The sequence below is a fragment of the Zonotrichia leucophrys genome, chromosome 3 (genome assembly GCF_028769735.1).
Source record: "Zonotrichia leucophrys gambelii isolate GWCS_2022_RI chromosome 3, RI_Zleu_2.0, whole genome shotgun sequence".
In the NCBI taxonomy this organism is placed as follows: domain Eukaryota; kingdom Metazoa; phylum Chordata; class Aves; order Passeriformes; family Passerellidae; genus Zonotrichia; species Zonotrichia leucophrys.
Genome location: NC_088172.1, coordinates 107,590,586 through 107,607,632, shown reverse-complemented (window position 1 = coordinate 107,607,632; position 17,047 = coordinate 107,590,586). Strand labels below are relative to the sequence as shown.

Sequence of the window (17,047 nt, the reverse complement as noted above, 5' to 3'; positions counted from 1 at the left end):
CACTCCCTCCATACCTCTTTCATCGGAGTTTCAACCACCCTCCCTCCTCTCCACATCCTCCCCGTCTTCCGCAACAGCAGCACAGGGGCAAGTCGAATAGGGGCTGCAGTCAGCTCTTAAAAAGTTGTCTCCCCCACTCCTGATCCTCAAGCTGTTTCCCTGATTGAGAGCAAAGCCAGTTGTCTGGGTGTTTCGCTGAGCCAGAGTGCACTGGGAAAAGCCAGCCTCATCTTCAGGTGAGAGCAGGCCTGGGGAGCAGTCCCACAGAGCAGGCAATCCTGTCCTTGCAGGCAGTGGGGCACAGAGGACACGCAGGGGTGGAGTGGGAAGGGGGCTCTGCAGCCCCTGAGCTCCCCGGGGCCGTTCCTGCCTCGCTCTTTGTGGCTCAGTGACCACCTCTGGGGAGTGTCAGGGCTCAGCGTGTTCACACTGAGCTATCAGCCACTGCCAGGCACTCATACAGCCCATAATATGTGCCACAGCACAGGGCCACAGCAGAAGGAAAGGTAAACCAAACTAGAGAGAAACCTCTTCATTGCAGCCATTTCATTCTGTGAATACCAAAATATTTGTGGCTGCTTGGCAGGATTGTTATTCCACTTTTACATCCAGTTTGTGTTCCCGTCTTGCACATTTTTCTGTTCCATTTAGCGTGTAGAAATTTGGCAGAAAATAAAGCCCTTGCTGGTCCTCAGTGATGAAAGGGCCTGGGTGCATCTCAGTTGAATTTCTGATTCTGCCAAATTCAACATGTAAGTCTTGTCATGTTCAATAAGAACTTTCAGAGTCACAGAATCATAACTCATGCATTTTATTGTTGAAATACAAATAGGGAATTGCCACTAATAAATACACACATTGGAGTAACTCTAAATATATTTAGGAAAAAAGAAGCAAAGAAGGAAGAGCAATGGGTAATTTATTAAGCTCAACTTCACCACCAGGCAGGTCTATGAACAGAATTTCACCAGGGTTCAATTTGACACAGTCGGAAAGAGCAAGTCTTAACCAAGAGGTGTTCCCTGCTTTGGGGAGGAGAGCAAAGCAATCCTGTTGTCCTGTCTACACAATGGGGTTATAGTCTCATCCTCTGCCAGGCAGGATTTGAAATGCCAAATTGATCCTTTTGGGAGAAATGCAGGTGAGGCTGCAGTCAAAATACCTCCTTGCTGCCATGGGGTGGGCAGCCAGCTGCTGTGGAGATGAGGGATAGCCAGGGTTGTGATTGCAAAGGCTGTGAGTCTTGGGCAGGGTCTGAACACTCAATTAGCATCACTCCCTCTTCCACTGGGCCCAGGCAGAGGTAAAGGGGCTCTGCCTGATGATCCATCACCCCACCAGCAGACTCTCATGCTCACATTAATCCCTTCACCACACAGGGTCTGAGGCATCATTCCTACCATCGGGGCTATTTGGCTTTTTTCAAAAATACATATCTCAAACATTTAGCTGAATCTACATACGAGAATAATATATTTAGGTCACAATAATTTTGCTCAAAAGATACAAATTAAGTTTTCCTAACTTGGATGTTGAAGAGTGAACATCATTATCATCTACACTGCCTGGAGAGTTGCATCACAAATTAAATTACTTCATTTCTACAGTGAAAGATGAACATTTTGCATGGGCTCTAGCTATTATCACAGTTCCTACTTGATGAAAACTCCCACTTCACACAGGAGAGAATCTTCAGCATTGCTTTTTCCAGCTTGGGATTGCTGAAAATCAGAATAAGGGAATGAATACCTGGAAAAGCACACAGATATATGGATATAAGAAGTGTCATGGTAGTTTCATCCTTCATGGTATAAATTATTGTCAAGATCAAACATACAAAGTTGATGCTGTACATCACTAAGAAGGAGAGGACAGATTTCATGGCTCTGATGTGGGCATCCATGCTGAGGTCCTTCATGGAGCTTCTCTGCATGGTGTGCTTGTGTTTCCAGAGAGAAAAGAGAAGGAAAAGAGCAGAAAAGATGACTGCCATGAATGAGGCAGCATATCCAAAGCCAGGGAGAAAAAAAGATGAGAAAAAATGTTTATCCATTTTGATTCTTGCTTCCCAAAAGTTTTCTTGACAGGTGAAAGTGAGGTTGCTACTCTTCGCAGTTTCCATGTGATCATAGATAACGATGCCCATAGCCAAGGCTACAATCTCTGAGCCCAACAAGAGCCAGGGCACCATCCTGTCAACTTTTAGTTTCAGGTAGATGAAGAAGCTGTTCCTGAAATTGGCAATTTTTATGCAGTAGAAACCACAAAGACAGGCTGAGACCCACAAGTTGGAATAATTAAAAAATGTTTGAAAAATTGCAAGTAGTTGAAGTATAGTGTGAGCATAAAGATAGTTGGGATAAATTTTTGAAAGGAAGTGGGATACCCATGAGGAGCACAAATAGGAAATCCTGGAGCATCCCAGCAGCAGCAAGATCTTCTCATTAGAGTTCAGGGTTTTCTTTTGGACCCAGGCAATGCAAAGCACACAAATGATGAGAGCATTTATCCACATGCCAGCAAATGCCTCCAGGGTGATGATGGCCGCAGCTGTGGCTCCGTATGAAGTGGCATTGAATTTCTGTGGAGGGTGACAAGCTTCCATGGTGCGAGATGGGGAGCAGAGCTGTGCTGGCCAAGGGGGCTGTGGCAGCAGAGCCTGAGGCAGGTCAGTGGCTGCTGTTGGTGGAGTGTCAGGGATGGCAAGAGGAGCTTTATAGAGCTGCTGCTGCTGCTGCTGCTGGGGGGGATTTTGGTGCCGCTGCTGTGGGCACAGGGCAGGTGCAGGGATGTAAATGTGCTGGGTATCCCCTTACCCGGGGCCACTCTTGACTATTTGAATGTTGGTTTGGGGCGGGGGGGGGTGGCTGTGCTGGGTGACACAAAGAGCGGAGATGTTTTTCTGCGGTGGAGAGAGTTTTGATTGTGGTACTGATCCCTGTTTGATTAGTGTCAGGCTTCAGGAACTGGGTTCTTTTGTCCCTTTTTCACCAATGATGATCACTCAGAGTGGGGTTTGCACCGAGCAAAGCACATCCAGGGCAGTGAGATGAGTAATTAAATCTGGGAATCATATTCTGGAAAACATTCATATTGATCTGCTCTACCCTTTGTGTCTTTTCTCTTCCTATTAGTCTTACCTCAGTACAGGCCAGGGGAATCTGTAGATATTTTCTATGTATAGTAGTTCAGGGCATAATCTTTGCTGCCATCTGATTTCAGACACTATATTAAGTTTTGAATTATACGGGACTAAAAATAAATAGGAAATTGTTTTTTAAATCCAATGTATCTGTCCTGTTTTACTGGCCCTGAGCTCCAAGCTGACAACATTTCAAATTACATTATAACACGCAATAAAATTTTCCAGTGGTACCTGAACAATGCCCTGAATGTGCAAAAGCCTGCTTGTTTGTCTCAGCATTATCAGTCTATCTAATAAAATATTATATTTATGTGATCTTTGCCAAAATTACTCCAGTCAGGGAATTTTGCTAACCATCTGTCATGGTTTGGGCCTGGCACAGAGCCAGTGCCCCCATGAGAATACCCTCTCCCTGGTGTCTGCTGTGAGATGTGATCAGGAATAAGCAAAACAGGCTCCAGCTTAAACATAAAGAAAACTTTATTACCTAAACTACAAGAAAAGAGGGAAAAAAACTATAAGGAACAAAAAATTGAAAACCTTACAAAAAACACTTTCCTCCTCCCTACCACCAAAATTTCCCAATCCAATACATTCCCCCAAATCACTAGCTGCCCAGTCTGGCACCATCCTTTAGGATATTCAAACTTCAGTCCATGAAGAGGAGAGAAGTCCTTCTTGCACCATAGGCTTCCCCTGGAAACACGCTGAAACCTCGTGTGCTTCCATGTCACTCAGCACCGCCCGGAAAGTCCTTTTGCCGCTTGTGACATCTTCCTTCCATGCCCAGTGCTCTCACCACTGTGCATGGACCAGAGCTGCTTTTAGGGTTGTCTTTTAGGGATGCCTTGTCTCACTCCAAAAAGGCACAGTCTCTGCTTTGGGACATCTGTCCCCCCCATTTTTTTCTAACCCCCTGGGGCCAAGGGGTCCCCACGATGAGCCCTCCTGGTTCTGAGGCACTGCCTGCCCCTAAGTGCAGTCTCTGTGTCACAGGAATAAAACTGAGTCTATGGCTACACAAGAAAAGTCCAGCCAAAAGGCCACTCCAATCATCTCCCCCCAACTCAGTCAATCGTCTCCACATCCTTCGGGCCAGGTCCTTGTCTCATCTCATCTCTTATCTCCCTTCTTATTCAGCTCCGAGGAGGATCAGCATTTTTTGCAAGGTCCCAATCATGAAAGAAAGGGGTTAAAAATTTCAGTCTCTGTCTGTCCCAGAGCTCCGGCACTCCCACACTCGCTGCTGCTCCGGCCGGCATCTCCTCGCTGCATTTCCCCCCTCGCCCTTTTCCTCCTGGGCTGGCCGCTATCAAATTCAGACGCCGGCTCTCTCTCTCTCTCTCTCTCCTGGGAGGGGATGGCTGCTCGATGTCTCTTGGGGCTCCTCCACCCTTCCATGCTCAAGGGCCTCCTCACCCCCCATCTCTGTCCAGGCCCAGGCCTACCACATGGCTGCCCCTCCCCTGCCCAGCAGCAGCGGCTGGACAGGGGAGGGAGATCTGACCTCTTCGCCTCGAAGTCCCAAGAGACCTCTCAGGGCCGAAGCTCTGCTTTTAACCCCTGTGTGTTCTCGGAGGTGTGTCCAAACCCAACTGGCCACACCAGGTGCCAATATCAAAATCCGAGCACCCATTGGTTTGACCACAGCATCCCAGAATTCCCACTTCTTCCTGGTCAAACCACCACATTCCACCCTTCACCTCCGAGAAGACACTTTCTAAAATTATCAACAAAATTACAAAACACTTCTACACAACAATAAGCCTTCTATCCCTAGATTCACTATCTATCTACCATAACTTAGTACATGCTTTGTTCTTATTCCTCTTTGGTCCCATCTCACAGCTTTATCTCATCATTCTCCTGGAATTCGATTCCCGGTCAGGAAACAATGGCAGACTACCCCATGCAGCGCCTCACTTGGATGTGTCTGCAGTCTTGGAAGCTTGACTACCCTACGTTCTCCTACAAATGGACCTTAAGCTTGTTTGGACGTTCTAGCAGGGGAGCGCAGCTACCGCAGACCCTTGACCGATGAACGGTACCGTCTCTATCGGGGAGGTCGTCCTCTTCGACCGAGCGCGCAGCTTCGGGAGGGACGCACTCCTCTCCTCTTCATGGAAGGGTGGAATGTGGTGGTTTGACCAGGAAGAAGTGGGAATTCTGGGATGCTGTGGTCAAACCAATGGGTGCTCGGATTTTGATATTGGCACCTGGTGTGGCCAGTTGGGTTTGGACACACCTCCGAGAACACACAGGGGTTAAAAGCAGAGCTTCGGCCCTGAGAGGTCTCTTGGGACTTCGAGGCGAAGAGGTCAGATCTCCCTCCCCTGTCCAGCCGCTGCTGCTGGGCAGGGGAGGGGCAGCCATGTGGTAGGCCTGGGCCTGGACAGAGATGGGGGGTGAGGAGGCCCTTGAGCATGGAAGGGTGGAGGAGCCCCAAGAGACATCGAGCAGCCATTCCCCCTCCCAGGAGAGAGAGAGAGAGAGAGAGCCGGCGTCTGAATTTGATAGCGGCCAGCCCAGGAGGAAAAGGGGGAGGGGGGAAATGCAGCGAGGAGATGCCGGCCGGAGCAGCAGCGAGTGTGGGAGTGCTGGAGCTCTGGGACAGACAGAGACTGAAATTTTTAACCCCTTTCTTTCATGATTGGGACCTTGCAAAAATGCTGATCCTCCTCGGAGCTAAATAAGAAGGGAGATAAGAGATGAGATGAGACAAGGACCTGGCCCGAAGGATGTGGAGACGATTGACTGAGTTGGGGGGAGATGATTGGAGTGGCCTTTTGGCTGGACTTTTCTTGTGTAGCCATAGACTCAGTTTTATTCCTGTGACACAGAGACTGCACTTAGGGGGAGGCAGTGCCTCAGAACCAGGAGGGTTCATCGTGGGGACCCCTCGGCCCCAGGGGGTTGGAAAAATATGGGGGGGACAGATGTCCCAAAGCAGAGACTGTGCCTTTTTGGAGTGAGACAAGGCATCCTTAAAAGACAACCCTAAAAGCAGCTCTGGTCCATGCACAGTGGTGAGAGCACTGGGCATGGAAAGAAGATGTCACAAACGGCAAAAGGACTTTCTGGGCGGTGCCGAGTGACATGGAAGCACACGAGGTTTCAACGTGTTTCCAGGGGAAGCCTATGGTGCAAGAAGGACTCCTCTCCTCTTCATGGACTGAAGTTTGAATATCCTAAAGGGTGGTGCCAGACTGGGCAGTTAGTGATTTGGGGGAATGTATTGGATTGGGAAATTTTGGTGGTGGGGAGGAAGAAAGTGTTTTTTGTAAGGTTTTCAATTTTTTTTTTCCTTATAGTTTTTTTCCCTCTTTTCTTGTAGTTTAGGTAATAAAGTTTTCTTTATGTTTAAGCTGGAGCCTGTTTTGCTTATTCCTGATCACATCTCACAGCAGACACCAGGGAGACGGTATTCTCATGGGGGCACTGGCTCTGTGCCAGGCCCAAACCATGACACCATCTTCCGCTCTTTCGTTCAGGAAGATATGTTTATATATGCTTCTATTTTTAATGTACACTTATTATTTTTTTCTATCTAGAATTACAGGTGTTTATAATATTTTCAAAGTAGAGCAACTGCTGTTGTTTTCCTCTGCTGTGTATTTCAGATCTGAATGCTGGATTTGTGAACCTGTAGGTATTTGACAAGTTCAGTCTTGTGTTGATTTCAAGCCCTTCAAAAGTAATTAGACTTACCTAAAAATTGGGAAGATTCATGGGTAATTTTTTTTATTAACGATGTGCTTGGTCCCAGTTTGATATGACAGTTTTTCCAGCTCAGGAGACATTTGTTTTTGTAGGACATACATTGCAGTACATTCCTGTGTCTGAGTTTTTCTGTGTTACAGTGGAGTTCAAACCAATGCAAGCAGATTAAGAAAAGGTATTATCTGCATTTAGTGACACCAGGTAGTGCCTGTGTCTAGGAATGCCGGGTGGATCTGCCCTTGGGTGTGGGAATACTGATGCACAGCAATTTTGGGCACTTCATACAATGTGGAGTAAGAGACCAAAAGGCACCTGCCGTACTTCCCAGAGTGGAAGGGCAGCAGCTTTTCCCATCACCAAGTTTTTCCCAGAACTGCAGCCAATGGAATAATGTGCCTCCACTGCCCTCCAGAGAGGACAAAACGCAACTGGTGCTGGAGTCCCTCTGCTGTGGAGACAGGCTGAGACCTGGGGCTGTTCAGCCTGGAGAAGAGAGAGCTCCAGGGAGACCTTAGATCCTAGCACAGTGCCTAAAGGCATCCAAGAGACCCCCTATATACATATATCTAGGAAAGCAAACATATGTTCTCAGAATGACTTATCTTTAGACACCTGCTTTAGGTTCTTGAGTTATTTCAAAGTTAAGGGTACTGAAAACCAAGTGTTTCTCAGACAGCTCTGCTTTTGCTTCCTTTCTCACATCCACTTCCAAACACGTGGAAATATGGCCTTGGTGCTGTGTTTTGACTCTCTTTGCTTGCCCGTGAAAACAGCCTTGACATGCTGTATCTTGAGACATGCTTATTTTGCTAGTAGCATGTCCTGTTCAGCTTAGGTGTCAGCAACAATCCTTCCTAAAAGAAAGTGTTAAAGAACATTCATTTATGTTAGGTGAAGGATTAGTGCTCTGGGGCTCTTCTTCTCTAAACAAGAAAAGATCTCTGTACTTTTTCCTCTGCAATGTTATCTCTTATGAATAGATTCCTACTTTGATTTGTTTAGAGAAAAGTATATTGCTTAGCTTAAAGGGCTGACTTCTTTCTAGCACAGGCCCATTTCCTACTCAAAACCGACTTAAGCTGTCTGCCTTGTGCTGGGGGTAGGGGTGTCATGGCACAAGCCCTTTTCTACCTGATTCCTGAACATAGCGGAGAACATCCGCACATCCATGACTTGTAATTTCAGATGTGAAATGGAGGAGCAGGATTCCATGCCTAAGCTAATGGCACTCAGGCACTGCAGGGATTTTGGTGCCACTGCTGTGGGCAGCAGGGCAGGTGCAGGGATGTAAATGTGCTGGGTATCCCCTTACCCGGGGCAGTCTCACGCTTGACTATTTGAATGTTTCTTTGAGGGGGCTGTGCTGGGTGACACAAAGAGCGGAGATGTTTTTTTATGCAGTGGAAAGCGTTGTGATATTGAGACTGATCCCTGTTTGATCAGTGTCAGGCTTCAGGATCTTCTGTCCCTTTTTTGCCTATGATAATCATGCAGAGCCCTGGCTGTGCTCAGCAGGTCAAGGGACTCAGTGTCCTTTTCAGTCTGAGAGTCTGGGCACTGCAACATCGAGCTCAGATGCTGGAGAAGTAGAGTTCATTTTGATGCTTCTAAAGCATTGAAAATCCATGTTGGTTTTTCCAATGGCATTGCCTTAAGCGTAAACTGATGAGCCCCAAAGTGGGCCAGGTAATGGGAGCAAGAAATCAAAGCTGGATTTCTTTACAAGTTTTATTTGGGGCATATGACGTAAAAGGGTAAAAATTGAGACAAGTCCCTGTGCCAGGGTTCTAATTTCATCTGCTTTGGAAAGTGAAGGCTTTCAAAGATGGCACCATGCTGAGTTTCCCCCACACTGCAGCGCCCTAAAGCTTCCAAATTAATTTAGACCCTGAAAGCTGTGAGGTTTTTCCCAGGCAAGTTGTGTTAAGCTCTCTAGGGCATGGACTGACCATGCAGTTTTGGTTAGCACAGGACCTGTCCCATTTGGCCTTGCACATTTCCTTTGGAAAGAACATTTCCTTTTAGGAAGGGAAACGGAATCTTGCAAACCCGAAAAGAAAAGCTTACAAACATTCTGGAAAGGAGATATGATCAAATGAAATGCAATTGAAAAAAACCCAAAAAAATCTCAAAAATTGGGACATTTAGTGTCTTTAAAAAATGGTATGTGAGGAAGTAAACTGCAGTGCAAAGGACCAAAACATGCCAAAACTAAGCTCACAGATGTTGCAAAAGCAGGGGAAAATTCAAGGAGGAAGGCACAACTTGGAGGGGAAGATACAAGGGATACGGCATGGATACTGAAAACAAAAAGAAATATCAAAATCAATCTTTGCAAAAGTGAAAGCCATCAAAAGGCCTGGCTTGCCATTCATTGCAGGGACATGGACCAAAGCTTTCTAAAATTGATTAATAAAGCTCCCAGGAAGAGAAAAGGACTGACAAATACTCTGAAACAGATGCATGATGCAAAGAAATGCAATTGACGGAAAATCAAAAAGAAAATTGGGAGTTTTAGTGACTACAAGAAAGCGGTCTGTGAGAAAATGAGGTGCAGTGCAAAGGACCAAAATATGTCAAAACTAACCTCTCAGATGTTGCAAAAGCAGGCGAAAAAATCAATGAGGTAGGGATTTTTTTAATCGTATTTCAAAAGTTTCATAATTTATTGGCAAATTCTCATGGGCAGCTCCTCACAACACTGACTCCTTCTTCCTCACAGCACAGCCAACAAAAAACAGATCTGTTATCAACCACCTAACCCACTCTTTTCTAGCACTCATCCTTACTAGTCACAGCTGCTGCCTATTGAGGGCAGGCCTGTTCCTAAGCTTTGGTAGTTAGTACAGCTGCAACTCCTCGGGGCAAGATTACCTTCTGCAGCACTATCTTTATTTTCTTACATTCTATCTCCCCACAATTCCCCCTTTTCTTTTAGTTACAAAGTTGTAGCATCTCTAGAAAGATATGTTTGAGTAAATTTTTATTATAAAGTATTCACATATCTCACTTAGGACTAATAGTGTACAGATGTTCAGGCAATATGCCACAGTAAGATCATACCTTTCTAAGTTCTGATTTAGTTTTGCTTTTCACAGTCCAGAGCATCACCTTAAGCCTTTTCATAAAGTAATGTTGTGTTTACTATCTTTTGCAGGGCCCTTTGCAAAAAAAAGTAAACCCAGTACAATCACCTTCTGTGTAATTTCCATTTGTCTTTGGAATGTGTCTGTGCGCTGATCTCGATTCATAACCCAAACTTACATTACGTACCATCAGAAACCTGTATACTTACGTTTCTAGAATACTGACAATATCAATAGCTGTACAACCTTATAAGACAACCTACAAGAATAAGTTAAAGGCTATATATTAAGGTAGCAGCAAATCAACAGTTACATCATTTTATCAATAGCTATACGACTTGAACAACATCAATCCAATACCTGTCGAGTGTACTTATGCTTACAGAATATAAACTTTTACACTTCTGCCCCATCAAAGATCAAGAGTTGTAATTCACACACAAAATGCATGTTTTTTACCAGCCAAGAAATACACCATATTGAATGATAGAGCTACTCTGTCCCCAGCTCCCGCTGCTGCTTTAATAATTTGCTTCTTCCTTTAAGTTTTTTTGTTGTATTAGGTGGCCACTGTAAGCCTTTCTGTTTTCCATGTAGATAAAACAATCTGTTCTTCACTTGATATATTATTTCGTATTGTGTCCCCAGCGGCTCACTGTACCCCAGATGTCAAAATCTGCCAGGTCAGGACCAAGCAGCATCCCCTGCTGCTCTCCCCTGGGCTCCATCTCCGGCTGCGCCTCGCCCTACAGCCCAGTCCCAAATCACATTGAGTTACTGTGGAGATGGCCACTGTATAGTTTTAGAGACCTTCTCTTACATGTTGTCTGTGCAGCTCTGACTCTGCCTCTCAGAGCTCCATTTTGCTTTTGTTCCAGTGCTCATGTAGCAGTGACTTAGCAAACCTCCCCCTGTACTCCTCAGGGGCCATGCCATTGCTGAGGTACTGGCTGCTGCTGTGGCCAGGCCATTTGCTGCTTCTGTCACGCCACTCCTGTGTCCTGCTGCACACACTCTGCCATTCAGAGGGAACACAGCACCGCCCTGGGTCCCCTCTGGACTGCAGCCATACCTTGGAAGGGGGTGTGGGGCTTGCTCCAACACACAAAATAAGCAAAGTGTGTAGTGTCCGCTCCTCATATCCAGCACTCTTCTTCTTAGGGGTGGTATCTCATACATTGTCGAGACTTCTAGGCTCCCAGGTCTGATTGGCTATGACTCATCTAGGGTTTTAGGCTCGTAGTCTGTCTGCTTAGCTCCAAGGCTTCTGGTCTGCCTAGCTCCACCATCTTAGTGCTCATAGGTCTGCAGTCATTTTCCTAAAACCCCTCTATTGAAGATGGAGGGAGAAGACCCATTTTTCATTGTTCAGCATCCAGACTCCAATTTATTCATCAATCAGGCACTTTTTATTACAGTGTTAATTCACTTCATGCATATTGCAAAATCTGAGCTCCTGATAGGCTGTAGAGAAAGCTTCAGCTCCTCCTTTTGTTTACAATACCTGAAGTTAGTTTATTGAAACCAAGATCAGTGTTCACACCATAATATGAAAAGTTCTCAAAACCTTTCATATCTGTTCTCAGACCGGCCATCTGTTCCCAGAAGCAGCCAAGGACAGAACGGTCTGAGAATCTTGTTGTTTATATAAAAGGTGGCTGAGAACCTAATTATTTACAGGATCAAGCCTGGGAAAGGCTGCTTTACAGCAGGCTTCTATATTTCCCTCAGCTGAATACCTTCATGGCCTCTTTCTTTAAGCCATGCTTAAACCAGGCTCTCCACACCCCTCAAGATGATGTCACTTAAAATTTAATTCCTTTTTTCACAACCACCATGGGATAATGTCTTTACAGTTCTCTCTGGAGTCCTCTACCCAAATCACCACAGGATCACCAACTATTTTTATATTACTGCAAAAGTTCCATACTTTCTAGGCTAATTCTCGTGGGCAGCTCCCCACAGCACAGATTCCTTCTCCCTCACAGAACAGCCAACAAAAACCTCACAATCAGCTAAGCCACTTTTTATAGCACTCATCCTTGCTAGTCACAGCTGCAGCCTGGGCAGGCCTGTTAAGGGCAGGCCTGTTCCTAATCTTTGGTAGTTAGTACAGCTGCAAATCCTCTGGGGTGAGATTACCTTCTGCACTATCTTTATTTTCTTACATTCTATCCCCACACATGACACAACTTACGTTGTAACTTATGAGGGGAAGATATGAGGGACATGGCATGGATACTTGAAAAAAAAAAAATCTTCATCAAACTGACAGCCATCAAAAGGCATTGGAGGCCATTGGATGCAGGGACGTGGAGCAAAGCTTGCCCAATTGATCCCCATTGAAATAGCAAGATTCCGTTTCTGGTCACAAAATGAAATAACATTTCAGGACCATAACAACCCAGGAGATTTCATCTGATGCTGTGATGGAGGCAGGAAAAATGAAAGCCCAGGCAAGAGCTCTATGGCTACAGGAAATGAACCCCCAGCATTTTCTCTCTTCCAAATGATGATAGCCATGTTTTCTGTGGGATAGAACAGCCAGCAGGATGTTACATAAATATTCATATCACATGCTCCTAATTGCACTGATTTGCCACCATAAAGACTTGGAATGTGACCCAGAGCAGTTTTCCATTCTGTTCCAGCATGGGACAGCCATTCCCATTGAGTTCTGGCACCTCTCATGTGTCAGCTTCTCCAGGCTGGGCACATCCTGCATCTGTGCCCATGGGCTGTGCAGGGTGGCTGTGCTGATGGACACCCTGTCCCCTGCAGTGCCAGCTGACTGGGGCTGGTGCACAGGACAGACAGGGATTCTGTGCTGGCTGTCACATTTTCATGGGTTTCATGGGGAAATGGAAGAAGGGATCTGCAGTGTTGTTTTCTGGGACTTTGTGTGATGTTATGTGTGGTAACACGTGCAAGGTGCTGAGTTTTGCCTGCTGAGTCTTGTGTCATGTGAAGTTGGGAGGGATGGATGGTACACTGCATGCAGGGAATGAGATGGAGGTTTCAGGGTTTCCCTGTGAAACTGGACAGGATTATCAGATAAAATGATGAAATGCATGAGCAGCAGCAACAGGGGAAGAAGGGATGTGTGGCTGTTTCTGTCCTTTCAAGTCCTTTCACACGGGAGATGTTTCCAGCAGAGATGCTTACAATCTGCCTCTGGACCTGAGCTGCTGGTAGAAGTGACCAATTCAGGTTCTGTTTTGTATTTTCTGGCACTATTTCATGTTTCACTGTTGGAGAATTTTGCTCAGACATGGCTTGAAGGAAAAAAGGCCATGAAAATATACAGCTGATGGAAAAGTAAAAGGCAGCTGTAAGCAGCAGTTCCCAAACCTGTTTCCCAGGCACGTTTCTGTAAACAGCAGAGTTCTCAGGCAGTTTTCTCATAACAGGTAAACATTCTATCTTTGGCTGTTTTGGGAAAGTAAAAGTAGGTTTTGAGAACCTTTCATATCAGGGTGAGAACACAAATCTTGGTTTCAATAACACACCACAGGTATTGAAAACAAAAGGAGGGGTTAATGTTTAATCTGTGACCTATGATGAGCTCGAATTTTGCAATATGTATGAGCTTAATTAACACTGTTATAAAATATGCCTGGTGAATCAATAAACCGGAGTTCAATGCTGATCAATTAGGATGGGTCGTCTCCCTTCACTTCATCATTTCACCTGCTGTGATGTGTTGCCCTCAGGGGGAAGCCAGAACTCCATTTAGTGTGGAGGAATGGCTACGTGACAAAGGCCAAGTAGACATGCTCTGCATAGCTGACCAAGAATTGGGAAACAGCTAATCTGTGTCCCTGATGGCTGCAAGGACACTGTGTCCTTGAGCATAGCTGTGGTGTGATAACAAGGTGCTGTAGTTGAGAGAGACATGAGAAAAAGATCTAAGTTGTAAGGAATGAGGAAGTAAGAGGAGAGCTGATATGTGTAGTATGACTTATGGACTGCTTGGCTTACAGAATATGTATGAGCCTAATATTTATTGTGCATAAATATTTGATGCTCTCACCAATAAACGAAGCTTGCTGATCACTCATATTGCGTGTCTGAATTCTCCCTCACCACAACATAATGGCGCCGTGAACAGGGAGCCTAAAGGGGGGCTTGAACTTGCGAGCCACAGTCCGGTGCAGTATCCGTGTCAGTCCCGACGCAGCACAGGAGGTGATAGAGTGGGCTCCATGCCCCGAGCGATCCCAGAGAGGGGTCTCAGCCGACTAAGCGCCGCTGTCATCTTGCAAGGGCTGCAACAGCTCTGACGACTAGATTAGAAGGTATGGAGGGGCAAGCAGCGTACGATCTTTATAAATGTGTTTTAGAAAAGTGGGGATTACAGGGTATCAACCTGGGAAAAGAGCTCCTGGGATTGCTTGAATATGGGGTTGCAAAAGGGTGCTTTGTAGATCCCAACCGGGTCTTTGAGGATTTAGAGTGGCATAGGTTTGGTGATAAGTTATGGGAAGCTGTGCTAGATGATTGCAAGACTGCAAAAAGTTGCCTAAAACTTGGCGGATAGTTGTTAATGCACTAAAACAACACCAGGCAGAGCAGAAATCTGCTCAGGCAGCCTCCGCTCGACTGGGAATGCCTATTACTTGTGAGAATAGCGGGGCCTCTATGTCTACATCCTCTTATCCCCTGCCCCCAGCAACTAACACGGTGTCTTTGCCAGCGGGGACAGCCTCGGCAGCAACTGCCCGAGCCACTCCTTCTGCGCCTCTGCTGGCAGTGGGGGATTGGCACTGTGCTCTGGCTGGAGGGGACGGCGGGGAAGGAAGACAAGAAATGCTTGACCCAGAGGCGGTGCGAATTGCTAGTGAAAGACGTAAGGCGTGGTGAAAAATTACAGGAGAGGCGATAGCAGCAGGCGATCCAGCAGCTGCTGATGCCTTGCTTGAGGTAGCTTGTCCGGTGGTTTACGCCCCAAATCCTGCTGGAGGCTTGCAAGCAACAATTACTGCCTTGGATTTGAAGTGGCTAACACAGCTCCGTGCCACTGTAAGTGATTGTGATATACAAGGAGAACCCACTCGCCAGATGTTGAATTATTTGTGGGGAGAAACATACTGTTGCCATCAGGTATTAAAAGCCTCATGAGGCTAGTGCTTACCCAGCATCAACAGTTGTTGTTTAATGCTCACTGGCAGGCTGCATGCCAAGAGTCTGTCTCGGCTACCCCGAGACAGCCAGGAGATCCGCTATATGGAGTTACTGTAGAGGAGCTTATGGGGCTAGGGGCATACCTAAGGACAGAGGCGCAAGCACTAATTGGACCCGAGAAGCTGAGGGAGGCTATGAGATTAGCCCGGGTGGGGCTCGATAGGGTGAAATCCCCAGGAGGTATTCCCTCATATATGGGAATTAAACAAGGAAGAGAAGAACCATTTGGGTTGTTTATTGACAGAGTGGCAAATGCTATCCAGACAGCAGGGGTCCCTGAATACATGCACGGAGCACTACTAAAGCAATGTGCCCTACAAAATTGCAATCCCACCACTCTGAGTATACTTGTCACACTCCCTGGTACCTGGACTGTTGAGGAGCCTTTGGAACAAATGGCTCAGGTACTGGTGGGGCCGCAGGGTATGTTAGTGGAAGCAGTGAGAGAACTGGGAAGTAGTTTAAGGGAACAGGCGCAGGCGATGCAGAATCAGGTGTTGGCTGCCCTTGCCCCCTTGCAAGCATCAGTATATTGGCCTGAAAGAAAAGGACCATCACGACTCTGATGCTTCCCCTGTGGAATTGCTGGCCATATGCAACGGGATTGTACAATGAGAGCTGTGTTGTGCCGGTGCTGCAAGTCCGACACACACAAGGAGTCAGCCTGCTGGCGCATCGCAGGAAACAGGAAGCCCAGCAGGAGGGGTCGCCCCGCTCCAACACAAGTGGCGGCCCAGAACCTGAGCGCCTTCCCTGCACAAATGCCTCCTCCCTCCGCCCCTCAACCAGAGGGAGACTTGGTTTGGACCTGGCAACCTCAGTAGACTGTACCTTAATAGACTGCCAGCCGCAACATATCCAAACGGGGGTCAAAGGGCCTGTTATAGCAGGCGGACAACCAGTGGGAGCTTTATTGATTGGATGCTTGTCTGCCAGCATGTTGGGACTCGCTATTGTTGTTGGACCAATTGATGTCGATTATACAGGTGAAATACAAATAATGGCGCAAACGCTATTCCCGCTGTTGTTCATTCCGGCCGGATTGCGAATTGCTCAGTTGATCCCCTTGCCTCAATTAACCAGAAAAACTTTAGCACTTGGTGAGCATCGATGTGGTGAAGGTAGTTTTGGTTCCACAGGAACAAAGGCATTGTTAACAGTGGACTTAAAGCATTGTCCTAAAAAACATATTGACGTCCAGTATCAGGGTCAAACCATCACCCTGGTTGCACTCTTAGATACCGGCGCAGACGTCAGCATCATTGGCCCACCCACACGGCAAATGCTACAGTTGCAGGAGTAGGAGGAGTCACGCTTGCACGGAAATCCCCTCTGCTGAAAATTATTATGGAGGCAAAGACTGTCACCTGTACAGTTTCTGTAATACCGCTCCCTGAGGGTGTCCACGCCTTTCTGGGCCGCGATGTGTTGGCAGAGTTTGGAATGGTCCTTACCACAGATCTCCCATTATAAGGACGGCCATTGCATGGACTTTCCCAATCCCACTCCGATGGAAAACAGAGGACCCAGTGTGGGTTGAGCCATTAATGGCCTTTAAAAGGGGAAAGTCTCATTCAGGCACACAAGCTGGTACAGGAACAGTTTGAACAACGACATCTCTGGCTATCTGTTAGTCCTTGGAATACTCCTATTTTTGTCATCAAAAAGAAATCTGGCAAATTTCGGCTACTGCATGATCTACGTGCCGTCAATGATCAGATGCATAGTATGGGAGCCCTGAAGCCTGGACTGCCTAAACCTGCAATGCTCCCTGAATGATGATATCTGCTGCATTTAATCAAACATTGCCTGTGCAAAAAGAAAAAAGGAAATTGTGGAGGAATGTATACATGACCAAGGCCACGTAGACATGCTCTGGATAGCGGACCGAGAATTGGGAAAGTAATGGACC

General features: G+C 46.5%; 1 protein-coding gene across 1 annotated transcript; it reads right to left on the bottom strand.

Annotated features, from left to right (window-relative positions):
* Window positions 1–1,633: 1,633 nt before the first annotated feature.
* On the bottom strand, window positions 1,634–2,605 carry LOC135445079 (taste receptor type 2 member 9-like). Its single transcript, XM_064707109.1, has one exon. It carries the CDS (start codon window positions 2,603–2,605, stop codon window positions 1,634–1,636), a length of 972 nt encoding a protein of 323 aa, XP_064563179.1.
* Window positions 2,606–17,047: the final 14,442 nt, after the last annotated feature.